Consider the following 18,144-nt stretch of genomic DNA (forward strand, 5'->3'; position numbering starts at 1 on the left):
TAATCTTACTCAGATCAGAGAAATTGCTTACAGTTTACAGAAAGCAGCTGCTCACCTCCGGGCTCACCTCTCAGGAAGTGGCCCCGATTAACAGTTAAAAAGGCATTTTTTACATCTCCAGTCATATCATCATATTTACATCATACACATTAGCAGCTGATTAGACATCCATGGCCCCAGCCTTATCAAATATAACACTTCCTTCTTAGCTTAAGGACGCTGCTCTCATTCCACTTCCAAATTCCATCGGAGCACTTTTTTTTGGAGAATATTTTCAGTGGGCTATAGCTGGACACTTTGCATGGAGGAAGTGGAGTCGAATTCAGCATTTTCAGGAACTGTGAATTGCCGACTTTTGGGAACGCAGAAGCAAGTCAGAGTACAATCCTGTGCTCTGAGCAGATTAATATTTAAATATGACATTCCTCTTGAAGAGAGGAACACCTTCTTTGACGCTCTGTTTCCTTCTACCTCTATGTGATACTGCTGGTAACACAGGTAAAGACTTATCCTCCAGGGTGTGTGGAGACACCTGGGCCCCAAGACTCCTTTGGTTCAAAGCTGCTGTGGTAACAGAGGGTAACCTGATGGACTTGTCCTAACAACCAAAGGCTTTTAAGGTTGCAGTAATTAAACCTTTACTTAAGAAACTTTCTTTTGACCCAGATGACTTGGTCAATTATAGACCTATATCTAATCTTCCTTTCTTATCTAAAATTCTTGAGAAAGTAGATGCCAAATAAGTGCCAAGGGGCGTTCAATAAGTAATGCCCCTGACCCACTTCCAGTTGTTTGATCTAGATGAAATTTTGCATGTGTAATTATTTATCTTACTTATTTCTTAATTACTTATATCTCTATAGATTAAGCAGCAAATTACAGTTCTTAGCTAATTGTGGTTTATCATTTACAAGGGTTTGAACTGCTCCAAATCTGATTTGGAGCCTGTTGAGTGTTGAACAGTGATCCAGTTTTGTATTTGAGAGGACGACACCATGAGAGACTTTTGATGAAATTAAGGTAACTTGTGGTGCCCCATCATATGGCCTTACAAGGCCATATGATCAGGCATACAAGGCTTTACAAAAACCAGATCATTGCTCAACACTCAACAGGCTCTATTTCTTACTTGACTCTGTTCAAATACCTGAGAAACCACAATTAGCTCAGAGCTGTAATTTGCTGCTTAATCTATAGAGATATAAATAATTGCACATGCAAAATTTCAGCTGGATAAAACAACTGGAACTGGGTCAAGGCATTACTTATTGAACGGCCCTCGTAAATGATTAAAAAAAACACACACAAATAAACAAACTGGTCAGAAGTAAAAGTTGTTCTTTTTTTTTTTTTCTTTACAATGTATGGGGTGATATTTGCATTTCCACCTAAATTTTGTTAACACACATCTTCACAGCTAAAGAGATGTGTTGCGTGGTAATCATGAAGTAAACGATAAATCATGAGGATTTTCTGCTGTTACTCCACTACGAGTCTCTGTATCCAAGGCACCGGCCATGTTATAATGAAATGAAAAACACAATCCATGCAGATGTGTTACATCAGCACAGTTATGATGCATGACCTGACCCACATTTATAATGTATCTGTTGTGTAAGTTTTACCCTGTCAGACAGCATTTCCAGGCAGACCCACACACCTTCACACGACTCATCGCTAGATCCCAAAATCCTGCGTCTCATTCTGATCATCCCACATTCAGGACAATGACTGCTTCGTAGTGAAGGGGAGATTTTACAGAAAAACCATTAACATTTTAGTAGCAAACATCAGCTCCAAACCATAAAACCAGAGCTATGATTCACACTAATGTTACACACAAGAAGATTCAGAATAAAGAATGACATATTAAAGCCCAAAGAATAGAAATGTTCAATGCTGTATTTTCTAATCCCTGTAAAGAAAATTTAATTTATTTGAAATTTTAAATACTTTTAAGCAAATACAGTATTTTGGAAATGGATGTCACATGTTGCATGTTATCTTTGACTGAGACATTCATAATCCTTCACACCAAGCATGCATTGCTGCAAGAAAATGTCCACTATTGCAAATTGTGCAAAGTTAATAAATAATGCAATTAGCTGGGTTTCCTTAAATAGAAACCTTTTAACCAATGTGTCTGGATTTGATTGGACTGTGTTTGCAAAGCGCCTGGAGGTGATGTGTTGTAGACAGGTGCTATATTTGTGAAAATTAATTTAAATGGATACAATATTTTACAATGATACATTTGTGTAATATGGACTTTTGGACTTTTCATATAAATAGATAAACAAAACAAAACTATAACAAATTATACACTGTATCACACCTCAATGGATTTTTTCACCCTTGTATATTAATATGAATGATATAACCTTACCATTTCATTTTACGTAAGTTTGATTATAAAAGACTTAATTTTTTCGTGTGCTTAAACCATGGTTAATTTTTGAACACATTTTGGAGCCTGCATGCAGGTCAGTGGTGCACGAGGTACTCAACAGTAGTACATGAGTGGAAGTTAATTAATACTCATAGTCAAATCTTACTCAACTACAAAAGTTATTCAGTCAAACATCTAGTCAAGTTAAAGTACTGAAGTACTCGCCTTTGAAAATATGCCAATATTCAAATGTGCATACATCTAAAAGTAATTAAGTATAAAAAAAAATAGAAATTACATTTTCTAATATCAGTACATTTATGTCTAATTTTGAGAGTAATAAAAAAAAAAAAAACCTGTAACTTTCAGAAACCACCTGATGTATTGATGCATAGAACCGCTGCTACAGATTCTACAACACCTGTAAAGAACTTCAGTATTGAAATACCACAAAAAAATAAGGACTAATATTTTAATTTTTCATTATTATTTTAAGGCGTTATTATGTCTTATTTGAAAACTAGCCAGAAAGAAAATAGGAGTGTTCAGGTTGAATCTATTACCACAAAGAAACCGCCACTCTGAATTGAGAACTCATCCTACTGAACAACTTGGCCACATGGCAACAACTAACGCCTTAATAACATGTATAAACTGCAAATAATTTGTGCCCTTAGTTTCTCACATTTATGGAATGTCATGCAAATCTCTAAAACAGGTGTCCAGATTCAGCCCCAAGGGCTGATATCTCTGTTGAAATTGCATTTTAAAAAAGAAAAACAGCAACAGAGGATTAAATAGCTAAGGAGCCAAAAGTAACAAGTAAGTAGCAGCTTCTTCTAAATGAAAGTTATAAGTGCCCCCTCAAAAATAACTCAAGTAATGTAAAGAAAAAATTACTTAAGTAATACTACCTACACAGTAATCAGGTAAATTTACTTTATTTTCCACCACTGATGAAGGTCATACCATGGTGCACTGAATGTGAGCTGGATTTGTTACCAAGGGAGATATTTAAGCTGGCATTAAGAAAACTACCCAAAATAAACAATACTTCATATTAAGAAAAATGGGAAAAGTAACAGAGGTAATACTAAAACTTAAGATAAAAAAAAAAAAAAAAAACTGGTATTATTTATATTCCCATAGAGAATACTATTTCATAAACTATTTCATTCTTTGTTTCAAATGCTTAAGGTGTTCTTTTGAAAAATAAGAAAAACATGTTAAAATAAATGCCTCAAACTGGATGCAGATGAGATCTGTTTGGGATTTTACATATAATAATAATAATTATAGTGATGTATACCACTAATGTTGTATTTCATGTTAGCCAATTTAAAAGTGTTTAAGGTGTTTAATATGCAGCCAATATATACCAGATCTTTTCTGTGGAGATGTAATTATGTAGCCTCGTGAGACCATCCTGATCTAGTGAGCTTTCAAGATTTCACTCGCTAATCAGTCTGGACACTCTCCGTTGAAGAAAATTTGGAGTCGTTCACCAAACGAACGTCCAATCAGCGTTGGCTGATTCAACGGAAGGTTTCCAGATGGATATGCGGAGCAAATCCATCTTGAGGAGTCAGGTTAGTTATTATGAAGTGTTTAGAAAAATTTATACTGTCAGATACTTATCAGTGGTTTCAAGTTTTGTAGTTGCAGGATTTAATATATTTTGTTACACCCTTTTGTCACCTAGACCTTACTCCAAGGCAGAGGTGTCAAGTAAAGAAGTACAAATACTTCATTACTGTACTTAAGTACACTTTTTTGGTATCTATACTTTACTCCATAACGTCATTTTGAAGTTGGTTTTTAGGCTAAATTTGGTCGGCCTGTCATAGTCTTGATTTAGTCAGAAATAGTTGTTGAAAATTGGGCGGTTTGGTCAGTCTGCTTTTGTGCCACCTAAATCCACTAATAGACGTTGAAAAGATGTGGCAAACCCAGTTTTCCACGTCTTTTCAACAATCTGAAAATTACGGCTTTTCACCTTTCACTTTTCAACCAAATGTAGGCGTGGTTTGGATGTTAATTATGTCGTCCTTTCAATCTCTTTTCAACCAATTTTTCCTCGATGGAAAAGTCTTTGTCAAAAAAGGACACAATTCAAGCAAAGAAAAATTTGCCACCATGCTTCCACCTTTCCACACGGTAGCCACAACCTTCATTTATCTTGACACGGGCCATGAAGCAGCCAGTTCTCAGCTGTCAATAAGCCCTCAAACTGTCAGCTGTGCTGCTGCTTCCACTGCTGGCACAGAAGGATCGCACAATCGAGGCACACTGCTGCACTCCGAATATCATGCATGGCTATCCATTACCACCGCTGCAGACTCTATTACAATTGCTGAGTTGTTAAGTTATATATCAGCACTAACTCTGAGCTTCCCTTCATTCCCTGCCCCCCAATATCAAGACCCATTCCATGGCTGGGCAGCACCAGGTGGCTGAAAGGGTTAAGCTGGAAATATGGCAAATTTGATCATTTATTAATCCTCCACCTGGTCTTGCAGAGCTGACTGGACCAGACTGAGCTCTAAAACGTTACCTTGTGTTCCCCATTTTTACGAATCGGGAGTAAAGCAAAGAAATGGGTAAAAAATCCAACATTCTATGTCCAACTCTATCAGGCCTCTTCGTATCAAAGGTCAAAGGTCAAAGGAAAAAAAGACATAAGACTTGAAGTTTTAGATAAAACAAAGTTCTGAAAGAGGATGGTTGCTCGAAGATGAAGTCCCACTTCAAAGCGTTTTTGAAAATATATTTTTAGCCATTTTGGACTTGTAGAAAAAAAGTTTATAACAGAGGAAAGCCTTACAGTTCCATTTATCAATTATTTATTTTACATAACAAAAAACATATATATAAAAATATATAAGGAAGCAGTTAAAATAGAAACTTCAAGTTTTCTCCGCCCTTGGCGTGAACAATAATTGATCCTCTTGGTTGAAATTATATAAAAAGTAGATATATCTTTTGCTGTAGCAGCATGGTCTCTCTATAACATTTGTAGAAAAAGCCAACCTTTTAAAATGAGGACAGTTAGTACAAGTTATCTAAGGACCTTACTGTAAATTGTAGAAAGGACATAAATCATCTATACATTTAAAGCTTACTGTATGTAGAGAGCTGACTGCTTTTATATGAAAAGCGCAGACCTCCAACAAGCAGCCAGTTTTGCCCCTTATTGTTACTCCCACCAATAGCAAAACTCAGACATTATTAGCACTTTTTTCTAATATTTTAGTTAGTACAGCTGCTAGCCTTTCATTGTGCTTCTCAATACTTGATCCGTCCCGGAAGCACGATCCGTCCTGCGCACGCGCGAACAGATATACTTCTGGTTGTCGATAAATAATGTAATTATGGTACTAAAATTTATAATTTTTTCTATCCTTAAGTCTCTAAAGAATGCTAGTAGACGTCTTTAAAAAAAAGTTGTATGACTTTTAAGAGACAGTTTTGAAGCTTTTTACATTTTCTCTATTAAACTGCTTCTCTGATGTCATCATTGGATATGCTCAGAGCGGTCCGCCAAAATATGGTTAAACCATGTTACATGCATGTTACTTGTTTTTTTCTTTAGAATACGCACCATACCATATTGTTAACATGAAAGGAAAACATAAAAGCTCAAAAATGCTAGATTTATAAAAGCTCCGCTGCTCCCAGAAGCAGCATAGGATCCCATTTCCGGTGCACATCGGGCACAGAGTGATAAAACAGAAAGGATTTGAAGGCATTAATTTTCTCAGGAAATGCATTATTAACCTTTTAACACATTATAGTTTAGTACGCATACTATTTTTTGGGTAGGACGTCATTTAGGTCTTTTAACAAAATAAAATCGAAGGATACCCAGACGCGCAAATGAACTGATGGAGCAGGACGGATCCTGCTTCCGGGACAGCTCGGGTAGTGACAAGATTCCCCTTGTTGGGACCATTTGTAGTGTATGGCCTATTATCTTTAGGAATGTAGAATCCTGATGCTAGAAGCTGCTTTCATTCATTATATCTTTTTTCCCACATTCCAAATTCACCTAAAGCTGAGTTTGTTTTCCATTTGCTGTTACAGCAAAATTTTATTGAAAAATTTCATCATTGATAAAATTGTGTTTTCTGGTTGTTTTACATGAATGATTGGCAGTCTCTAATTTAGTAAATTTAGATTAGATTAGTTTATTAATAATCTAAGTTGTTCATTATATTCGTTAAAGGCTGGTAGCCTTGATCACAATTATCTAGAGGACATAAAACTTTTTTTAAAGGGCTATGAATCTCACAGCCACCGGTTATAAAGCTACAATACCTACAGTGGTAAAGTTTTGCCACTGTAGGTATTGAGATTTGCCAGAGTTATGTATTTCCATAGAGTTCAGAGAGACTTTACTTAATTTAACAAAATATAACCCCAATAACAGAATCAGAGGATATATTTTAATTTGTGAAAATAAATCATTCTTGGGGTTTGGCTTTTCAAACTATGACTCATGTGAATGAGTTATTTAAGCATTACAAGTATATTTGAGGACTGAAAAATGCTTGTAAAATAGCTGATAACAATCTGAGGATCCTTTCATTGCTCAAGACCTTTGCGACTTCTATATACAGTCAATCATTCCTTTACCAAAATAAGAGAGAATAGAGTATTTAAAGACAGATTTAAAGGAATGATGAAACTGGAACAATTTGTCCCTGTTATTATGAACAGTGAGGTACCTTAATTACTAGTGTCTCTTAATCTTATTTTTTTTGCAAATCAGTGAAACGTTCTCATGAAGGAAGCAGTGAGAGTTTGACGTCCTGCACTTGGATCCAAACTTTTCAACATATGAAACACATGCTGTAACCCCCCTCTCTCGAGGCTCAGCTGTTGGGGCCGGCTTCACCAAGAGAAGCCTAGTGGGGCTTAATACAGAGGGGTGGGAGAGCATGTTATCTGGAAACCCATACCCTCCTACTGTCACACCTTTGGAGCAACACGCATTCAGTACATACTGCAAATTCATTGCTCACATACGTCACATATTGATCTGTATGTGTGATGTATGACCTTGTTCAAATGCACACACAGGCTGACGCACAATGGTAAAGGTGTTTATTTCTGTATCTGCAACGCAGTTTCTGACTCATCGCTTTTTTACAATAAGCTTTCATCTTTTATGCCATTCAAAAAGTTAAGAGTGAAACATAAAACTAAATAAATTCCATATAAAAGGGAATATTTAGAAAGTTGGTCAGTTCATCTAGAGAGGAAGCTTACAGAGTCTGCAAAGCTGAAAATATCTGTTTTCATGTCACATGCTCCCAGCCTTTACTTCTCCTCATTCACTGTGTGCATCTTGAACAAATAACTCTGAAATGGTGATTTTAACCTGGATACTAACTACTAATGTTCCCTTAGCAAAAGAAAATAACTTAGAAGCCGCAGGAGCAGCACTGACAACATCCTCCTAAAACAGTGCCTTACTCACTCACTGAATGACTCATCATGACATGAAGCATGGAGCTTAATGGCACTGCATCCAAGCAAAGGGCCCACTTGTTCTAATACTAATACAAAAAACCCTATATAGGAAGTTATTTTTTTCTTTTGTCATTTACCCCCACATTGTACAACAAATATCTGTACAACAAATATGTTCAAGGTCACCCAAAGAGCTTTGATGGTTTTATAAAGCTACATAACATCAGCAGGCAAAGTACGAAGCCGAGCCAGCATGGGATTGCATGGGGCGCAAAGTACATTTGCCTACACCTCTTTAATCTTTTCAGAGATGAGAGCAAGATCAATCTAAGCCTATAGGACAGACCTTAAATGGCTCAGAGAAGCTGTGGTGAACATTATGCTGCTTGAAGCATTGACCGACATGATCGGTTGGGTGGTGGGTCAGTTCTGAGGACAGATCATGGAGGATATACAGGACTTCTCAGGATAAATGTTGGTACAGTTAGATCATTCGGCGCTGCATAGGGTCCTGGGTTTTTTTCTGGTGCAAGAGTATGCAAGCAGTTCCTAAAGCATGAGGAAACTGATACTATTGGCTCACCTCTATGCTCCCCTGACATAAATCCAAGAGAACATCACTTGGACATCATGTTTAGGTCCATCAGACACCAGCAGATTGACTAGGAGCTCAGTGGTGCCATTGCTAGGAGGAGAAGGAGGAAACCATCTGTCATCTCAAAAGGAGCCTGCCCGGCATTGTCAGACATGTGGGGCCCATACATACTACTGAGTACCACACTCAGATGATGCAGTGACACTGAAGCAAATAGGCCTAGCCTGCCATGTCAGTTTTCACTTTTTCTCTGACTTTTGATTTAGACCAGCTGTGAGTGGATATTTCCTTTTAATTTAACCAGTGAAATTGCCTCCTTTTCTTTTTAACATAACCTAAACCATATCAGTATGATTTCCTTTCCACATTATGTGTTCCGTAACATCTTTTAAGCAGTATGAAATGTTGTTTCTACAAACGGACTGTTCATTACAAAAAACTGCTGATCGATTTCTACTAACAGCACTAATGATGACTATTACTGTGACTAAAGCTGCCAACAGGTTTTTCTCCTGTGGTGTTAAAGATGAGGCAGGAATAAAACTTAAAATATATTTGATGATGTTTGTATCATGTTCACCAAAAGCTGATTAGTACACATTAGATATTTTAAAGTACTCCAACCCAGGTTCATATCAGAGAACCTTCATGCCAGTTGAGCCACATCACAGCTTCATTAATAGAAACACTGGAAGCGAACCCTGAAACTGTGACAATTTCAGGATTAAATGAAGAGCCTGTCAAAGACAGGTGCAAATCTTTTTGGTAAATATAAACAGAGAAAGAATTTTGAAGGCTCTCTTTTGTTATTGCTGTATTTTAAAGTTAAATTGGGGGCATAAAGGTGTTTAACCTCACTAATCTCTGCCAGCTCTACCAAGTAAGTAAATCCCTGGAAGAGATGCTTCACTCAGACAAAATCTTGGATGTGCTCCCAGAATAAGAAAGGTTGCTCAGCTGAAGAGATCAATGAGGTCATGACTTTTTAGAATATGTGATTGTATTATTATTATAAGTCCTATTCCACGATGGAGTATAAGGGTCAACAGTAGAGAAAGAAATGAAGAGGTATGTTTATAACCGCCGCAAAGGAGGTTATGTTTTTTGGAGGGTTTCTGTCTGTCTGTCTGTCTGTCTGTCTGTCTGATTTAATGCCATTTTTATTAGAGATGTCTTTCATGCCAAGGAACAATTCATAATATTTTAGTCATGATCCAGGTCATAATCTAGAATCTATTAAAAGATTCTCCAACATTGCGAGATAGGGATATTTGGCAGAACTAGCAGTTCCCCACTAAACCAGATGGTGGCAGCAGTGGACAGCCTCAGCATCGGACTCAAAAAGTCCGGAGGTATTTTACTGAAGACAAAAACACGAGAAAAAGGAAAGTTGTTGGTTTGCTAGTTGGATCAATTGAAAAGTTATGAACAGATTTTATGGTAAATTTTTTATCAGAGGTGCGCATCATGCCAAGGAGGAATTAATTCAAATTTGGTAATGATCCAGATCATGGGTGAGTTTTAGCTACAGGTTTATATCACAATATGGGGCAAAACCTGCTGCTTTGTAGAGGTCTGGGCTCTTAGAGTGCTTTTCTGTTTAATGTATATTTTTCTTATGTGTTTCAATTGTAAAGTCAAACTATTGAGAATAAAAAAGTATCTTCTGCTCTCTATGCCATATGCTTTTTGACTAAGCAAACCAATGGTGTAACTCTAATGTGTTGTTTGGTTTAAATTGTACCATTTAAACCAAACAACATAGGTACAAATATCTAGGTCAGCCCTGCCTTTTGTAAATAAACTTGTTAATTTTCTAGGTTTTATTTTATTATTGCTTTACTGAAGGGTTAACCAAAATTAACTCTATTATATTCATCTTTTCCGTTTAAAATTTAAGTTGGCATGAGAGCTATCCAGTCACAGACCAAACCTGATTGGAAGGAGCACAGCAGTTTTAAAATGTAAATATTCATCAAGAATTTATTTCCATTATAGCATTACTTACTGCTCTGACAATACATTTATTTCTCTAGGATTTTGACTTCATACTTGACATAAAGTTTCACATTTTATTTTACATTTTCAACCTTTATCAGCCACAGAAAAGCAAAATACAAAACAATTAATACAAATAAAAAGTGCTTTTTTTTCCTCCAGGTGTCCTCAATGCTGATGTTTAGTTTAAAGCTGTGAGGTGAACTGCATGGAAAATCATTTATTAATCAATGTCAAACAAGCCGTTAAAAGTTTTATAAATCCAGGGCACTGAGTTATAAGTGGAAAGCTCAAAACAAGGGCTTGTCGATGACAATTTGGAGTAAATCTCCACATTTTCTAAATAGACTAGACTAGAATAGACTAGAACAAAAACATATGTAGTACAGTCTGCAATGTGTGACAAACCTTTATACATTTTGTCACAGACTTCCTATTAATCTGCAGCCAGAAATGTTGATGTTGAAGACCAGGTGGAGAGTTTTCTCATCAGGCGGTTGTCTCTGTCACTTCAGATTTACCCCAACCTGACAAGCGGACTCCAACCTGGCCCCGGTATGTGCCCAGCAACACAGGGCCCGCTCTTGTGCCACACAACTGTCAGCCATTTAATATTTAGATAACTTACAGTTGTTGCTGCATGTCAACACAGCAATGAACACATGCTTAAGGTGGAAGCAAGAGGAAGGAGATGGCTTTAAGATTACAGATAGCTGCACCATAAAAATGTGATTCCTCTAAGCAACCAAAGAATGAATTATATTATCTACAAGTTAAGACAAATCGTTGTTGTTAACGGTTAAAGCTGGTCTCAGGTATAGTGATGATTTCAGACTTTATATACCAAAAGTTGATATTTTTTACAACAGCTTTTGTTTATTGTTGCACTAAAATTATTTTGTAGATTTCTTTTATTTACATTACTCAGCTGTTACATGGTAAGTTAAACTGATAATGTGCTGCAATCAGGTTAACTTACACATTATTAACCTAGGACTGCTTCCGTTGAATCTTTTTGAAGAAAGGAGGGATTTTCAGCAGAATCTGCTGAGCTTATTGGGTGCAGCAACACCTAACAACTGAATTAGCAGACTAGATTAAAAACCACAACAATTTACGCTTTTACACTTTTGCTGTTCCTCTATCAAAGACCAATTCTGACAAAACAGATGTGTTAGCAGCAGCTGTACATCATCCTGCTCTGTCAGGTTTATTTTGGTGCAGTGGCTCCGTACCTCTTGGGTTAGTCACGGCCATGTTTCCCGTTTTAAACCGCAATACTCTAACATGATTGGACAACCTGTTTCAGGTCTGCATCGAATGATTAAAGCTGAAGCGGTACGAGATGGGTTTTATGCGGACGGCCTAGATTAACTGAAAAGAAAAATAAGCCATTAGAAATGAAACATTTACAAACATTTAAACATTTAGGAATTTTGGAAACCAATGTGAAAACTATTAAAGAAAATTACTCATTTTACATTGAACTATTATAGAGGAATTGTAAACTTTATTTATTATTACATTATTAAATGTTGGAATTTGAAAATGTATTTCCATAGTTCTAGAGACAAAACCACGAGAATTTAACTTGCAAGAAGGCTTAATTTAAATGGAAGTTTCTTTGTTCTGAGTATGCTATTTTCGAGAATTGTGTAGTATGTTCTTATTCTATTGTAAATTTGGCCTTATATGCTTATCATTTTTTAATTTTTATTATTATTATTTTTTTTTACCATTGTTTAAATCTGCATTATTCCGCTATACTCTTGATACACCTACATTTCCCTTTCGGCTGGACAGTAATGCGTATTTCTATTCTATTATATTATGTAATTTAATTCTGTAATTATAATTAAACAATCACATGCGAGCTGATAATGTGCATTTTTTCCTATAAGTTATTGCTGGAAAATTGTTGGTGTAATAAAAATAAGCCTATAATACAGGAAACGTAGCTTTGCTAATGCTAAAACACATTAAGCCATAGGAAAGCTGGCCATAATTGTGAATAGTTTTTGATAAGGAGGAAACTGATTGAGCAGATCTTTTGACAATGAAAACAAAAGGTGATGTAACATAATTCCCCAGATAAGTCTAAAAGCCTATAAGTAATTTTGCAGATGACAAAAAGATAATGAACAAACAATCTTTTTTTTTTTTTCAAATCAGGCAACCTGTCAATAGTATGACCTGCTTTTCCCCCTAACTGATTGCTGTAGGTGAGCTTCAGGAATAGGCCAATTAAAGTTGAATAGATAAATGTTCTATTGTGTATTTAGTCTGACTCTCTAAAAAGAGCTGACCTACTTACATTGGTTTAGTTTTTAAGACATTGCATAAATAAGCATGACATAACTGTTTTTTATATGTGACTTTGCATCCCACCAAGCAAAAACTGATTGAAAAGACATAGAAAAGATTATGTGATTTATGTCCAAACGCCGTCTACTTTTGGTTGAAAAGTGAAAGGTAAAAAGCTGTAATTTTCAGAGTGTTGACAAGACAATGGGAGAGGTCATTTAATGGTTTAGTATTTAGCATACAGAATAGTTTCTCTGCTCTCCGCCATGTTGAAAGGTCAAAGTTTACCTAATCTCGACAAGTCGATTTTCACAGAATCTTCCTAGCTTTCCAGTGGAAATTACGAAAGTACTCATGTGATACCACATGAAGGCATCAATAATTTAATCACTTCACTCTTTTTATTACGTATTTAAGAGGTGCTTTCCATATTAGTGCATCATTTTGTGTTTAGCTTATTTGTTTTATACATTTTGTATTTCTTATTTGATTTCTGTTAGATACTTCCTAGGGTGACTTTTGTTTCTGTTACTGTTTAGGGGTTAATTAGTACTTTCAGCTGCCCTGCTTCATCCTTCCTCAGCTGCTCCTTTTTTGTCTTCTTAGCTCTTCTGGTTTGCTTGTCATTCCTTCATTACTTTCTCTGTAATCACTCCTGTTCTGACTTTTTCCTTCATCCGGGTTCCTGTAGTTTGTTTGCTGTAAGAAGGTCAAGCCCATGTCTTAAGTACAACAACCTGCTGCTAAGGATCCCAAGTGAAGCAGTGAGCTGTATTTGAATTATCTCACAAACTAAATCTTTGCACTGCAAAAATCTAGAAAGAAGTAAAAATGTCTTATATTAAGTGTTTTTACCCTTAATTTGAGTAGGTAAATGCGATAGTTTGCCAATGGAATGAGTGTTTTTAGTCTTAAAATAAGATAATTAGATAATATGCACTTGAAATAAGAAAACGCAATTGTGTTTTTCTTATTTTTAATCTAAATTGTCTTGTTCCATTGGCAAAATGTCTCTTTTATCTCCTCAATCCAAGAACAAATGCACTTATTTTAAGAAAAAACGACTTATCTAGATTTGTTGTTTTTTTTCCAGTGTGGGATGTTAGACAAAAGATAATCTGTCAAGAAATCATTGCTGAATCAACAGAAAGAAATAAAACTATTTGCCCTTCATAAGGTGCAAACAAACATAGTGAAGCAAGCAGGGTTGCGGTAACTGAATATGGATCCTATAGTTCAAATTCTGGTTCAGATTCTGCCTATAGGGCTTCCTATTTTCTTTGAAGAGTTCTGAGAAGACTTAAGATTCTTATATGGCAGATATTTATACTAAGGGACTGAACTTCAAAAGGTACCATTAAATAACACACAAGCTTCTTTGCTCATGCAGTGCACTTTCATTTGAGCTGACAATGCACAGATTCATCAATTTGCAAAAAAATATTCTATTGACCAAACTGAACAAATGTATGGGTGGAAAATCCTCTAATGTAGCTGCATATTGACCACAATTAAAGAATTTTGAGATTTTTTATTTGAAACTCTCTTTTTTCTGAAACTCTCAGTATTTGCACTTAAATTTAGTACCTGTAAAAGTCAGATGCAAAGTGCATACAAAAAATCTCCGTGGTCATTTTTGCAATATAGTAGGGATTAATATGATGACATAGAAAGGAGAGTGATGCACATGTAAACATATTTGGAGTGTTAGAAATAAAGCGTATTAGAATAGAAAGACATCTGAGCAGATGAATGCAGCATGAAGCAATTCTACATGACACAAGCAATTTAGTAACTGCTCCATATTTAAAATGAAATCAAAATAAACTTATCCTGTTCAACAAGCTTTCAGTAGGACAGAGGTTTGTGATGCCTGTTCTAAAACATTGACTTTTTCTTTCCTTGAACCATTGTGATTGTGTGCTTTGGGTCTCTTGCCGAAGTTTTCTGCAGCTTTAAATTTCTAGCTATCAGCAGGCTGCTTTAATATTTGCATATTAAATTCTATTTTGCAAAGTGAACTAGTCGCTCCTGCTGCTCTCACTCACCATGACGCTACACCAAACTTCCTAGATTTCAAGCTTCATCCTTTTCCCTTCAGATTTAAGTCATAATTATTAAACATCCATCCGAGCACAGGACATGTCTCCCAAAATGAAAATGTATGAACGTGTTTGGAAACTATGATCTCTTTTTTAATTCTGCCTTTAGTTTAGCGACTTCTTCCAAACTGAGTGGCCTCAGGCAAAAAAAATCCAGTCATAAATTACATAATAAGCAGCTTTGTCTTGAAAATTATAACATGATTAAAAAAATATGCAACATTAACAAAAACAAAGTTTAAAATTAAGTAAGTGACACTAATAAATGTGCATAAGATGATCTGTGGCACTGTCACATGTCAGTGAGCTGATCAGGACCTGCAGAGTTTGTGCAGGTATAATTCAAGCCCACCGTGTTTCAGTGATATACAGCTGGCAGAGCGGTAAGATGAGCAAACGGAACAAGAAAAACAAGCAGAGATATGAACACTAATGGGAGAAATATGTGACCAAACATGTTTACCATGCTTCCCTAATCCTTAAACCAGAAAAAACGGACATATCAGCACCAAACTGAAAACAAAAGTACAGACCTTGCAGAAGCATCCCAGCTCTTACTTCTGAGAGAAAATTAATACATTAATGTAAATGGTCAATTAGAGATATGCAAGCATCTTCTTCCTCTCTAGTAAGAAAAATTAAACTGACAAACTTTGTTAATACTTGAATGAACAAACTGTACTAATCTGCGTCCAGAAAGATTTACACAGTAAATTTAGTTTATAATGAAAGAGAAGCTTCTGACTGTAATTCTAATTACTGAAAGGTTTAGTAAGTAAAGCTTCATCAGAAAAATAGACTTTTTTTCCAATTTTTTATTTCCCTATTCTATAACAATAATTGTAAAACTTTTAAGTATTAAAATTTATATTGAAATGATGTGTTCAAGTTTTTATATATATATATATAATTATATATATATATAATTATCTGCTTTGGCTTTAAAATTTTAATACAGTTTTGCTAATAACAGTTTGTTAAATAGTTTAATGATAATAGAAGGTTTATTTGTTACATTTAAAGTCAGACATTTAGGAAAGTCACTCTGTAGATTTTAAAGCTTAGAATTGTGTATAATTGAAGGGTAAACACAAAAACACATCACCTAAAAACTAATTGTAATTATTGAATTACTCTGTCGGTGGAATGGAGTGCAGAATAATAAAAAATAACGGAGTTGGAGGAAAGTAGAAATAAAGGTCTAGTAGGATTATAAAGTTTTCCAAACTAAAGAAATGTAATGTTATGGCTGTTTTTAGGAAAAGTAAAAGGCATTTAATCATCAAATATCAGGAAGCTGTACATCGTTAAATTGCTGTAGATCAAAATTAAGATGAAGGAAATGATCCCATGTTGGGGTTTGCTGGATATAAATTTAAATCTTCCATTTACACAAATAAACAGAAAAATTGAGAAAAAAAATATCTGAAAACCACACTTTTTTTTAGCAACGAGGCCAATAGAGACTAGATCCTAATAAATTATGCTGACTTGATGCTTGTAGTTTCAGTATTCACTGCTTTTTTGATGTTGGATTAAAGTGCAGCTCCTTCCAGAATTAATCTGACAAAAATCTAAGTAAAAAACAAATAAATGAAAGATTCTATGCATGTTTGTTAAATATAGGCATAACAGGTATTAAAACAACACAATATTTTGGGTTCAGAAACATTTTACAGTGATTTCATAAATAATTTCGTCAAATCAAGGTAGGCTAGTATTACATTTAATCAATTTAAATCCCGAGAAAATAAAAAAAAAGAATAAATGGTTTTCTTTTTTTTTTTTTAAGACTATTTTGAGTGAATAATTTTAATTATTTTCATATATTTTTTCAATTAATTTTTATTTACATTTTCTTTATTTTTACTTAAAAAGAAATATTGAAGTTTATTTACCTTAAAATGCCACAAATTTATCTCCCTGTTAAATTCCTTGTCAACTTTTGACTACATGACACAAATTTAAATAAATGAAGGTTACATTCCTTTTTCATAAACACATTCTGACACTTTCAGATTTTTGTCTTTAAAGTATTTTCTCTTACCTCTGCAGTGCTTCGTTCATCTCAGGGACGTATCCGCTACACTGTCCTTTTCCCAGCATTTTTGTTTGGCTTGTTTTTACACTCTCAGTAGCTCTTGTCCAATCCCAAGCTTGCATGACACGGTGGACTTGGAATCACCACCAGAAGCCTTTACACCTATAACCGGCTGCAGAAAACCAGCTGTGACCCAAACACAACAAACTCTGTTAAGGCCACTTTTTCTGGCCCTCTGTGTTCAGCTTTCTCCGCTCTGGACGGACAGACAGTAACAACACCAGTAGCCAGCAAGAGACGGACACAGAGACCTCAGTAACTCCTGATCGACAGCTGCAAAAGCTGCAGAGTCACCTTCAGATTTGCCTCTTTGACCTACTGTCCCTGCAGGGAATGCTCCAGACTTTCTTCACTCAATGTGTTCTCAAGAAGCCGGGGGATTGAGAGCAGTTCCTGTTCAGGAGGAAACTAATGGTTGACTGAGAGAAAAGGGGATTACAGGGAGGTGGGCTCAAGCAATGGCAGAGGGGGGCTGAGTTATCAGAGACCAAATGGGAGTCCCTGCTCCACGAGGCACAACAACAGGGACAAGAAAGTCCCTGCAGCCACTGCTGATTATCACCTCTGCTGTCCCACACGCAGCCTGGCAGAGAGCGGCCAGCCAAGGGATGAACCACGCTCCTGGGAATGCCATCAGTCACTCAGCCATGTCGAGATCAATTTGGTTGCTGAATCATTTGAGGTTTCCAGTTTCCTGTCCTGGAACCCAGTGTCAGATTATTCACATTTTGTAATGGTCTGACAGTCTGAGGGATCACAGCTATGACCCAAACAGCATTGTAGGGCAGAACCGATAATAGATCAGCATTACTGAAGGAATACACAGAGCAGGATCGCATAAGCACCTCCTAATACACAACACAGTGAGAAAACGGTGGGGGGGCCATCAGGGGGTTGAAGCAGTAAATGTTTATTTTGACTGGACAGTGTCACAACCCGGCTCAGGGATTATGTCTAAAAATGGAAAGGACAGAAGAAAACAATTAAGGAATATTCATACTTTAAATAACAACAAACAATAGCTAATAGTCTTATAGTTTGGTTTGTAAAGTTAGTAAAATTAGTCAAATCGGTATGAAGAGTTGGAAAAGTTGAGCATTATGGAAATCATTATGGGGGCGGACAGACAGAAGAATGACACTGATCAATAAGGAACGACCTCCTTCCTGAAAAGGACTCA

At 35.9% G+C, this 18,144-nt stretch overlaps 1 protein-coding gene across 2 annotated transcripts in view; it reads right to left on the bottom strand.

The window, feature by feature from the left end:
- Positions 1-17,577, bottom strand: part of rbm20 (RNA binding motif protein 20) — a 62,559-nt gene extending 44,982 nt beyond the window's left edge. The window contains exon 1 of one of the 2 annotated variants that reach the window (XM_038291192.1): positions 16,911-17,577. In XM_038291192.1, coding sequence (XP_038147120.1) covers positions 16,911-17,026 — 116 coding nt within the window. In that variant the 5' untranslated portion in view covers positions 17,027-17,577. The remainder of the gene's footprint in view (positions 1-16,910) is intronic. The other variant, XM_038291200.1, reaches the window with a different exon arrangement.
- Positions 17,578-18,144: the final 567 nt, after the last annotated feature.

This window comes from Cyprinodon tularosa, unplaced genomic scaffold (genome assembly GCF_016077235.1).
Source record: "Cyprinodon tularosa strain WSP-4 unplaced genomic scaffold, ASM1607723v1 ctg108, whole genome shotgun sequence".
NCBI lineage: Eukaryota > Metazoa > Chordata > Actinopteri > Cyprinodontiformes > Cyprinodontidae > Cyprinodon > Cyprinodon tularosa.